This window comes from Trichosurus vulpecula, chromosome 4 (assembly GCF_011100635.1).
Source record: "Trichosurus vulpecula isolate mTriVul1 chromosome 4, mTriVul1.pri, whole genome shotgun sequence".
NCBI classification, from domain to species: domain Eukaryota; kingdom Metazoa; phylum Chordata; class Mammalia; order Diprotodontia; family Phalangeridae; genus Trichosurus; species Trichosurus vulpecula.
This window is the reverse complement of record NC_050576.1, coordinates 132,565,792-132,578,131: the sequence shown is the minus strand read 5'-3', so window position 1 is coordinate 132,578,131 and position 12,340 is coordinate 132,565,792. Positions and strand designations below refer to the sequence as shown.

General features: G+C 44.1%; 1 protein-coding gene across 2 annotated transcripts in view; it reads right to left on the bottom strand.

Annotated features, from left to right (window-relative positions):
• The window catches only part of COQ8A (coenzyme Q8A), a 71,827-nt gene that overhangs the window by 19,202 nt on the left and 40,285 nt on the right, over positions 1–12,340 (bottom strand). For both annotated transcript variants that reach the window (XM_036755435.1, XM_036755436.1), the window contains one exon: positions 10,965–11,031. In XM_036755435.1, the coding sequence (XP_036611330.1) occupies positions 10,965–11,031 (67 nt within the window). The remainder of the gene's footprint in view (positions 1–10,964; positions 11,032–12,340) is intronic.

The window sequence follows — 12,340 nt, the reverse complement described above, 5'->3', positions numbered from 1 at the left end:
AAGCCAGTGTCTCCCAACTCAGAGCTGTTCCCAGGACCCTGAGCTGCCTCACACCCAAATATAAGCAGTGTGAAATCTTCATGGTTTCCATGTTTGTAGTTTTGTCTCTGCAATAAGACTGTAAACTGCCTGAGGGCAGGGATACTTCTGTGTTCCCCAGGGAGCCACACATCAGGGGCTGAGGAAGTATGTGCTGCTTCACAGACTGCAGGCCAGGTGATGACTACAACCTTTTCCTCCTAAAACTTAATCCATGACCTTGACCTCCTCAGCGCTAAGCATGATCAAATAATGGGCAGAGCTCTGCTTTAGGAATGTAATCTGGCAGCTGTAGGAAGCGTTCTGTGACTACAGCACAGGGAATGGCATGGGGGGGGGAGTGGTGGTGGTGGTGGTAATAAGGTCACAGAATGCAGAGCGGGCCCTTGGGGGTCACCCAGGCCAGATCCCTCATTTTACATAGAGGATCACAGATCAAGAGGGACCTCAGAAGGCTTGGAGTTCAAACCCTTCATTCTACAGATGAAACTGAGGCCCAGAGGTCACTTACACAGTCTCAGGGTGGGGACTGAAGCCCAGGTCCCTAACTCTAAGCACACAATCTCCTCCCCAGCTCCCTGGCTGCCTCCTCCTAACAAGCACAAGAAAGGGGGCTTTACAGGTTCTTGCCCAGAGAATGAAAAGCAAATCCTGGAAAGGGCCTGGCAACATGCCCCCCCGCCCCCACTAAGTGAGTGGACCCCCTTCCTCCCATGGAGAATCACTTTCCTTTACCTGGGGCTCAATTCTCTCATCTGTGAAAACAGAAATAACAGCAGCTTCCTAAGAGAGTTAGTGTGGGAACCAAATGAGAAGCCCCATAGAGTAAATTTATAATTATTGGCAAAATGAATGGGGTTGGACTGGAGGATTTGGAGGTCGTTTTATAACTCTCAAATCTAGTGTTGCTAGCTAGACTCAATGCCTATCTCGCATGAGGGCTGTCCATCAATCCCTGAGGACTGCCACCCTCTCCTCCCCACCAGAGGCGTTTCTGTCCAGGCAGTTCATGTTCACCGCTGGATCCCTCAACCCTCCAGTCTTCACGGCGCAGCCCTATGCCTGCTCCAGTCAGTCAATGCCTTGGCTAAAATGGCGTGCCCATCACCACACATGATGGGGTTTAGCCACATACCTTAGCTTTGCTTATGCTCTGGTCTGTCTCTTCAGCTCCAATTCTCCATCTCCAGCAGCCTGCTGGCCTCCTCCACCTTCGTGTCCCTTAGCACCTCAAACCCAACGTGCACAAAACTGAAATTTCCCACTAACTCATCCCCTCCAGTTAACTTCCCTGTTTCTGTCGAAGGCACAGCCATTCTAGTCAGCCAGGTTCACGATCTTGAAGTCAACCTTCACTCTGCCTCTTCCTCACCACTACATCCAATCCACTTTGCATCCATTTTCCCTGTACATCTCTGAGATCATCACCTTATCTCCACTCACACCATGACCCACACAGCTTGGGTTCTCATAACCTCTTGTCCAGACTACCACAATGGCCGCCTTGTATCTGGCCTCATCCCTCCTCCACCAAGTTGTCAAACAGATATTTCTGAAGGACAGGTCTGGCCATGCTGGGGAAGTATCAAGGCTCCCCACTGCCTCTGAGATAAAAGACCAGAGCCTCCACAAGCCGATTCTCGCTTATCTTTCCAAGATGGCACACGTTATTCCCCTGGTCTCACTCATGCTCAGCACAGGGTCTGGCACGTAGGGGGTGCTTGATAAATCCCTGCTGACTGATCAGAATGGAGAACAAATCAGTCCATCACAATGGCCTCCTCCCTGCCTCCCATCCGTCTCCTCCATATAACTCTCACCTTGGTGCTTCTGGGGAGACGACCCCTAATGCCTGGAAAGCTCTCCCTCTCTCCCTCTGCAAACTACATCCTAAAGCTCAGGTCCAGCACCACCTCAAGGGCTTTCACGATGCCCTCTGTCACTGAGGGCATTTTCAGAGACTCAGACTTACCTCCCTGTGAACATGCTCCAACAGCATGCAAGTTTCTTGAGGGCAGGAAGTCTCAATTTTGTACATGTGACCCCAGCTGCTGGTAGGTTCCCTGGCACATGGCAGGCACTTAATAAAAGTTTGCTGATAGAGTGACTGACCAGAGCAGAGTGCAATCTGGACGATATGCTTTCAATATGCATACAGAACCACCAATACGAGATACTGTATGATCCTGATACACAGCATTTCCTCTACTAGCCTGGAGGCTCCTTGAAGGGCAGGAACATTCTCTTAGAAATCAGCTTAGTGAATGGAAGACTGGATGGGTCAGACTTTAGCACACAGGCACATGCTGCACTCTCTAAGTGGCCTTGCGAATCCCTTCTCATCTGAGAGACTGCTACACAAGTTATCCCTGATCAAATCCTGAGCATCCAGGCCTAGGAGCCAGGGCAGCTGCCATGCTCTCCGTCCCCCAGCTGCACTGCAGGCCCCTCAGAATCACTCCGGAAGCCCATAAGGCTGGTTCACTATGCCTTCCTCTGTCATTCTCTGGGTAGCCATGTGGAGAAATGTTTTTTTTTTAAATCCTTCTCTTGTCCCTCCCAAAAAAAATTTACCCCCAAAAGGAAGCTAGCTGGCCAAAAGGAGACAAAGTCCAAAGAAGCAAAAAAGAAATCTGTTTAGGGTCCAGTTTCCTCTCTGCAAGAAACCCCAGACCTAGCAAGAGACTTACACACATAGAGCCAGGCTTAGGCTTTTTCCCGTAAAGCACAAAGTGGTAAAGAAAATGCTCGCAGAGGTCACCTGTCCTTGCTGTGGTACATCAGGAGAATTCACACGGAGCAGGCTGCTGGCTGAGAGGGCCACCTGGGCATTTGTATTCCGACACATTCCCTTCCCCCACCACCCCAAGAATGAAAAAGACCCATGAGACTCCAATCCTTCTTGTGCGAGAGGAAGAAGAAGGATCTCTAAGGTGGTCTTCACACGCTATTCCAGGTAGTTCTTAGAATCTGGCCTCCAAGTTCCCAGAGCTGGGTGAGGAAGAACAGTCACAAACAATAACAAACAGAACCTGAGTGGTACAGAGGAAAGAAGACTGGGCTTGGAAGTCAAGAGATATGAAGACTGGCCGCAGCTCTGCCATTCCACCGTATGTTACTCAGAGTAAGTCACTCGACCCTTCTGATCTTATTTCTTCATTTATAATATGATTATTAGAGAGGGATCTTTCAGTGGGTCTGTGTACTTGGAGGAGAAAAAAATCCTATCTTTATTTCAAAATAATTGGTTTCCTTTGAAATCCTATATATTTTATTTTATGCATTTTTAAACCTTATTCTGAGAAGGGGCTCATAGGCTCTATCAGATATTGTCAAAGGTGGGAGGAAAGTTACAGAAAAGGTTAAAAAGCCCTGGATTCAATGATCACTAAGGTCACTTCCAGCCATCGTAGTTTATGATCTTTAAAAAAAAAAAATTCTGTGGCCAGGCTGACCTAGCAGTAAGAGCAGCAGCCCAGGAGCCAGGAGATCTGGAGTCAGGAGACTTTTGTCATTAAGAAACCATGGACTAACTTTACTGTCTGTGCTTCCTCCTCGGGAACAAGAAGATAAGACTATCTACTCTAAATTTACCTCTCAAGCTCGCTGTGAGGATCAGAAATGATGTACACAAGTGCTTTAAGGCTTGTATGTTTTTAAAAAAAATAGACTTGACACCTCTGTATAATCTAGAAGTTCTCATTTTTGTCTAATCCACATCTCATCTGCTGCTCTTAAAGATGGAAAGAGAAGGCTGGACAGCCCTGGGCCTTGCAACAAGTACGCTTTCAGGATATCAGCTGCCACAGAAGGCAGGCCTGACACTGACCTCCCCGTAAATGCTCCCTGACCTCTGGTTTCACTTACTCAACTAAACAAAGTGACCCATCATCAATAACTGCTTTGGAACAAAAAAAAAAAAGATGCAGGGGGAGAGCTCGATGGGGGATGAGGCAACAGAGGAGGGGTTGGAAGTTGAAGGCAGCTCAAATAATCCCATCACCTATTTTCATGGAATCTACTTCCCCTGCTGGATGGGTAAGACAAACAAGGGTGTAGGCAGCCAAGCCCTTGCCTCTGCTACTGGGGGGCACTGCCAAGTCAGCTCACTCTGACCAGCCAGATTCAGGCACTCCCCATCCTCCTGTTGTCCTTAGTGGGTCCATGAAAACACAACTCAAGCAAAACAATCCCAGAGGGGCCCAGGGGGCATAGGTTAGTGTCAAAGGATCATAGCTACATGCTCAGGGGAGCCAGGAGCAGAAAGCAGGATTCAAGGCCAACCAGAGGACGATCAAAGGACACTGATGGTCTGGGCACTGTTGGCTAGTGTAAGCCTGTGGGCTGGTTCCCAATAATGCTGCTGCTACCTCTTTTTACAGAGAGGATACCAAGACAGGACACAGATGCTGATAATTTCACTCTCATAACTGTAAGAAAGAGGGCCGATAGGTACAAAAAAATTCATAGCAGCTCTTGTTGCAAAGCTCTGTTTGTTGGAAATTAAGCAGAGCGCCTACCAACTGTGGAATGGTAAAACAAATTATTGTCTATGAATGTGATACAATACTCTGATGATATGAGAAGTATCAGAACAGACAGTCTCAGTAAAACCTTGGAAGACTTCTCCGAACTGATACAAGTAAAATGAGGAGAATTGTACAAATACAACAATTCTGTGAACACAAACAACTCTGAAAGACTTTAGAGCTAAAATTGTACAGAGGATATGTAATTCAAGAGAGACAGGACATGCATACGAACTGATCCGATGATAAAAACTCAAATTCCACCAGTGAGGAAGAAAAAGTAAAGCTGACTAACAAGACAGATGTAAATGGGCAGGAACTTGGCGACCAACATATGTGTGTGTGTCTATGTATATATATGTATATACATACACACACGTACATATATATATATATATGTATGTATGTGTGTATATATGTATTTAAACAACATATGCAGAAGATGGAACCTAGGGCAGATAAATAAGAATAAATGCAAAGTGCTCCTGCAGGAATAATGTCCAGACTTGTAAGATTTAGAACCTGCTGAGACTTATGATGAATGCTGATGACAACCAAAAAAGGTTTCTTTAGAAGTTATGTTTGGGAAAAGAAAAAAAAATCAAAGAAAGAGGATGGCAGTGCTACAGGTACATCCCATGGTAACATCTAACACTTGTATTTCCCAAACACCTAGCCATGTTCTCCACACAGTAGTGTGTTGGTAAACAAAATGGGCTCTTCGCACTCAGTTCAACCAAGTGCCCTTGAAGAGTTTGGCCTTTGGTTCCTTGATTAGATTGGGAGTCCTTGGTGACCTCCTTGCCTCACCTCAGGGGAGGGCCTAGTTTACACATGAGTTTGAGTGACATGTTTGGAACATCAGAGGCTTTTAGACCATGTGGGTTTAAGTAGCCTCTTTGTGAGGATTCTAGGTCATGTGGGTGAGTCTCATGTGTGACTCACCCTTGACCCTGAAAAAGATATAATACCAGGGTTTGGCTTTCTCTTTTTTGGAGCTCTTACCCACAGTCATGGTGGTGCACATGACTCTGGGCCAGCCCTTGTTATGAGCTCCCGGGCTGAACCTAGATGTTGGTAACTATGAATTGAATTTGGTCTGCCTGTTGATGTTTGTAATTTGTTTGTATTTGCTCCGAAGTTCAGGGTGCTGGCTTTTCCCCCTGAACTAAATGAATGGTATTTGTATGCTGAATTAAAGTAAGCTTGTTAACCCCTTAACGTTGCTTTCCTTACAGATCAAAAGAACCTGGGCTTTTGCAGTGTGCTGGTAGCGTGCTTGTTGTTGGGCTTGTGTTGGTCTTTCACCCCCACAACAGCTGCTAATCAGATTGCTGAAACAAGTAGGCACCTAACAACAGTTTTGCACTATATAAGACAGAAGGCAGAACTACTCAACCCTTGTCTTGCTTCTGTTTTCTTTACCAAGCAGAATAATCTTTGGATTAGGAAAAATAAAACAGAGAACTGAAACCCAGGAATAGATGATAGGAGAGAAGTTAATTGCCCTCAATGAGTTAGCTACCAGATGCGAACAACCTACATCCTAGAGTTGGGGTAGAGTGGAGAGGGAGTAACTAGTTGGTGTTGATTTTTTTTTAAGGAAGTGATTATGTAGTCTTTCAATGATGGGCTGCTGGCAAAATTATAGAATATAGCATTAAAAGGAAGGCTTACAAGCAGTTAATTTAAAATACAGCATGAACAGATCATGCCAATGAGGAAACAAAACTATCACTTTGCAGGCAATTTGATGTGGTATACTTGAAGAATCCTTGAAAATCAACTAAAAACTGGTTGAAATAATTAACAACTTCAGCAAAATAACAGGATATAAAAGAAATCCACATAAATCACAAGCATTTCTATATGTTAACAACAAATCCCTGCAGGAAAAGACAAGAGAAATTCCATTAAAATGACTTCAGGAAATATAAAATACTTGGGAATTTACCTGCCAAAACAAACCTAGGAACTATATGAACACAATTACAAAACACTTTTCACACAAATAAAGTCAGATTTAAACAACTGGAAAAATATTAATTGTTCATGCATAGGCTGAGCCAATATAATAAAAAATGACAATTCTATCTAAATTAATTTACTCATTCAGTGCCATCCCAATCAACCTACCAAAAACTATTTTTAGGGAGCTAGAAAAAATAATAAAATTCATCTGGAAGAACAAAAGGTCAAGAATGTCAAGAGAATCAGTGAAAAAAAAAATGTGAATGAAGGTAGCTCAGCAGGACCAAATCTCAAACAGTACTACAAAGAGGTAATCATGAAAACAATCTGGTATAGGCTAAGAAATGGAGTGGTGGATCAATGGAATAGATTAGGTACATGACACACAGCAGATCATAGTAATCTAGTGTTTGATAAATACAAAGATCAAAGCTTTCGGGACAACTCACTATTTCACAAAAATTGCTGGGAAAATTAGAAAGCATTTTGGCAGAAACTAGGAATGGACCAACATCTCACACTGTATATACCAAGATAAGGTCGATGGGTACATGCTTTAGATATAAAGTGTAATATCATGAGCAAATAAGGAGAGCATGGAATAGTTTACCTGTCAGATCTACGGATAAGGGAAGAATTTAGGACCAAAAAAGAGATAGAGAACGTTACAAGATACAAAATGGATAATTTTGATTACATTAAATTAAAAGGGTTCTGCACAAACAAAAACAATGTAGCCAAGATTAGAAGGAAAGCAAGAAGCTGGAGAAAATTTTTACAGCAAGTTTCTCTGATAAAGGCTTCCCTTATCAAATATGTAAAGAAATAAGTCAAATTTACAAGAATAAGAATCATTTCCCAATTGATACATGGTCAAAGGATATCAACAGGAAGTTTTCAGAAGAAGAAATCAAAGTTATCTGTAGTCATATGAAAAAATGCTCTCAATCACTATTGATTAGAAAAATGCAAATTAAAACAACTCTGAGGTACCACTTCACACCTATCAGATTGGCTAATATGACAGAAAAGGAAAAGAACAAATGTTGAAGGGGAGGTGGAAAAAAAATGGGACACTAGTGCATTGCTCATGGAGTTATGAAGTGATCCAACCATTGTGGACAGCAATTTGGAAATATGCCCAAAGGGCAACAAAACTATGAATACTCTTTGACCCAGCAATACCACTACTAAGTCTATATCCCAAAGAAAAAGGAAATGGTCCTACAATGTACAAAAATATTTAAAGCAACTCTTACTGTGGTGGCCAAGAATTAGAAATTGGGAGACAACCATCAATTTGGGAATAACTGAACAGGTTTGTAGTACATGATTGTTATGGAATACTACTGTGCTACAAGAAATGATGAATGGGATGGTTTCAGAAAAACCTGGGAAGACTTACATGAACTGATGCAGAGTGAAGTGAGCAGAGCCAGGAGATCATTGTATACAGTAACAGCAATATTGTACAATGACCAACTGTGAACACCTTAGCTATTCTCAGCAATACAGTGATCTAAGACAATTCCAAAGGACTTATGATGAAAAATGTTATCCACCTACAAAGAAAGAACTGATGGAGTCTGAATGTAGACTGAAGCACACTTCTTTTTTTACTTTATTATTGTTTTTAATGGTCTGCATTTTCTTTTGTGACATGGCTAATACGAAAACGTTTTGCATGACTGCACACATATAATCTATATCAAAGTGCTTGCTTTCTCCCTCTATGACATCTCTGCAAGACCAGCACTCCTGAGGACTCATCTAGGGAGCCCCAGGAATTCTTGCTCCTAGGCCCTACCTTAAACGTCCCAAAGTGGGGAGAGAGCAGCAAATGTGTCCGGGGGCCAGGGAAGAGGTGGGAAAGAGTGGAGAGAGAAGTCTAGGCATATGAGCCGGGACTGGGACACACAAAGCAAGTAAAGAGTGAAAATAAGAAACCTTATCCTAATCCCCCAGGAGTATCCTCCCCCAGAAAAAAAATTTTTTTTTTACCTTATATTATGGCTTGGGGAGGTATGTAAGTATATGTATACACACACCTATTTTATATATGTATGTGTGTATTTTAATGATAAATTTTATATATGATTTTATATATTGCACATTATGTAAGGTAAATTTTATATAATTTATAATATAAATATATACATATACACATATACATCTAAATACATACACATCTAAATATTTAACCTCTCCCTTGATAGGATGTAAGCTCCTTGAGGGCGGAGGATTATTTCATTGTTCCCTCTCTATCCCTCACCTACTACGTAGGTGCTTAAATGCTTGTTGACTATGAACTTCTTATATTCCAGGTCCAGCCCTGCCACTAACTAGTTGTGTGTCCCTTGGCAAATGACTCTTGGGACCTCAGTTTCCTTATCTCTAAAATGGAGATGATTTCTAAGGTCATCCCTTCTGATTCTAACAACTACCATCAATCTATTAAAAAAAATCTGTATTAAGTACTGGCTATGTGACAGACACTGTACAAAGAAAGGTGATGAAACAACGCAGACAACACGTCAACAACTAGGTCCACACAAGATAAATCAATCTGAAAGGGGAAAGCGTTAGCAGCTGTAAGGGCCGGGAAAGGCCTCCCACATAACGTGGGATTTGAACAATGATTCCAAAATCCGATGTGGCTGATTTGGAGGGCATCACAGTCATGTCTTTCTTTCCTCCCCTCTAGGTCCGTGCTGGCCACAAGGCACCCTTGAATCAACACTTGTAGTGCCCCTTGTTAAGAGTAAAGGATGATAGAGGGCAGTGGGAGGTGGAAGGCTGCTATTGTTAGATGGTTTCATTTCAGGGTTTTGTGGTTATTTCAAACTACTCAGCCTGGGCAACAAGTTTAAACAGGGCAAGATGGCACCAAAAGAAAAAGAAGAAAAGAGGAGGAATTAGGGCAGAACACCAAACTGGATTTCAAATGGCAAAGGTCACAATGGGAATCAGCCTCTGTGAACTCCTGGACACCCAGCTAACGAAAGGCCTGATGCTTTGTCCTATCCCCCACAAATCTGATCACACTTTGATCTTATTAAGGTGGGGTCCCCTTCCTAGGCAGCCACTGTTGACCACCTGACTCTCATATCCTGTCCACTTCTGACTGTATCTCTTTAAAGTCACTTCCCTTCTGAGGGCGAGGACAAGGCCAAACTCACCAGGATTTAATTCCTATTCAGATGAATTCTAATTCCCCAGAAAAGGGTGGTTTTTTTTTTTTTTTCAAATAAATCCCAACACATGGGATAAGCCCCATTCCAACAATTCTGAAAAGTCTGTTATTCAAATTAAATTTTTTAAAGAGTCAGCTGGTGCAGAAAGGTCTGCTAGGCCCTGGGAGAGTAGGTAGGGTGATATGAAGGAGGATGGGAAAAGAAAAGGCACAGGCTCTGCCCTTGAGAGGCTTATAATCTAATGGAATATGAGAAAAGTGAAAATAAATACAAAGAGAGAGGAACAGAGACTGGACCTGTAATTTCCAACTCCAAAACGAGAAAACACCCTTCACCAATGCAGGTCAGACCTGCTCTGCCACTCACAGGAAAAACCCGGAGCATTTAGAGACTTGTCTAAGGTCACGAAGCCAGTATGGGTCAGAGGCAAGACACACAAACATAAATCTCAAAAGAACCAGAGGGAGATTTATCTACCGAAACAAAAAAACATGTTCTCGTGGAAAGAGGAAAAGGGAAGGCCGCAGGCATCGGTGATGGGCCAGAACCTCATGGCGTGGACTCAAGCCCTGATCCTGCCATTCACTGCTTACTGGGCCATCTATTTCATTTCTCTCAGATTCAGTTTCTTCACTTGTAAGATAAAAGAATACTTGCAAAATCTATCTTAGAGAAAGTGCATAAAGTGCCTTGTACACAGTAAAGCACCAATTAAACATAAGCTATTATGAAGTGAAGGGAAGGGGAGCAAGGGACAAAGTACACATCCTGAGAATATTTGTCACCCCTGACCGTAGGAGTTCACAGTCAATGCTACAGATGTGGTTGTGCAATCACCCTCAAAGGCCAATCCAAAGCAGAGCTAGGATCCAGCGGGCATGCGGCATTCTGGGCCATCTGCTTACCCCTTAGAGACTGTTGTCAGAATGGGGGCAGGCAGCCAGATGGGGTGACTGGTGAGCATTACCTGGTTCTTCTCTGTGGCCCTCATCCCGGGCATGGTACCTCCTTCTCCTGTCCCCTCCTGGTTACTCAGGCTGCAAGAGCTGCCATACCATACCATAAGCGCTGAATACATGTTAACGTCTAGCAAATGAAGACCATATCCCAACTAGACAGACAAGTGTACATATGCCTTGTGTGTGCAGAGCAGAGCAGGGTAGAGAGGAGGAACAGAAGAGAGAAGAGAGCACAAGTCAAGGAGGCAGGAGGCCCCACAGGGCCATCTTACCTCCAAAGTTAGCCAGCCTCCCGATCCTCGTGACTGGCACCTTCCGTTCCCGTGCCCACTCACTTAACTGGAAGGAGGAAAAAGAAACTCATGGAATTGCTGAGTATGGGCCACAAGGAAGGTGGGTGAGGGTGGTAGCCACCACCGGCTGTAAGGGAGGGAGAGGCACCAACCCCTGGGGACAGGTCTGAGAAAACTCACGTAAGAATTTCTCCTTCAACTAAAAATGCCATATTCTCCACAGAGGGTACTGGGGCTGAATCCCATGAATATGGAGTATAAGGAATTGAGATGAGGAAGGGAGAAGTGGTCACATTCCAGAAGGAGACTCAGAAACACAATCCTACGATGGGTCTAGGAATACCCGAGCAGAGGGAGTCAGTGACAAGGTTCTGAGCAGCACCCAACAACCAGTGACCAAAAGACTCCTGTGGGGAGGAGCCCCCTAAACCAACCTACACCTCCTTTCTCTGAGCAAACCACAGGACCTGGAAGGCCCAAAATTAACACAGTTCTGGTCAACTGTCATTTACCTGAGTCCAAAAACCAAGGTTCTCCTGGTAGTCTGGAATTTGATAGAAAAAATATTGGGTCTGGAGTCAGGAAGACCTCTGAACCTTACTACCTGTGTGACTCTGGGTAAGTCATGTAGCCTCTCTGAGGGGCAAGATGGCCTCCTAGGTCCCCTCCATGATATGGTCTTATGATCGCTACACAGCAATACCATCACCACCACCCCCAACCCTTATGAGGCCAGCCAATACCCACAAGCCAAAATGTTACTGAAGCTGCCATCTGGTACTTCCCAACCCCCCTGCCAAATCTCTAACTTTCTTCTTCCTGGTACAAGTGGCATCTAGAAGTGAGGGAGTGGAAGGGGGAAGGGGGGTCTGTTCCCACTCTTCAAGGCTCAGACACTTTACATAAAGGTCACGGTCCTCATCCGCCATCCTGGCCTCAGTCCCAAGTGACATGTCCACACCCCTTCCTTCTGTTTGCGAGGGGCAGCCATGACAAACCACTTTGTAGGAGATGTGTGTAAAATTATATACACTGAGCCAGGGGACTTGGGATTTCTGCTGGAAAAGCTTGTCAGGTCACAGTTCCTCACATGAAAACAATCCAAGTTTGAATATGAAGGCAGCCAAACCACACAGATCAAAGACAAGGAGGTTGGTCCACTACCACAGGGGTTAGCCCAAAGCACCCAGAGAAGGCCACTCTGAGAACCCAGGTCTCCAGAAAGTTAAGGAACATCCTTCAGTTTGTGGTGGGGCAGGGGGCGAGGAGCATCTCACTGACATCAAACCAGTGCTGAGGGCAGCAATACTGGACTTGTCTAATCTAGGGCTGTTTGAACTGCTTTCTCCAACTCT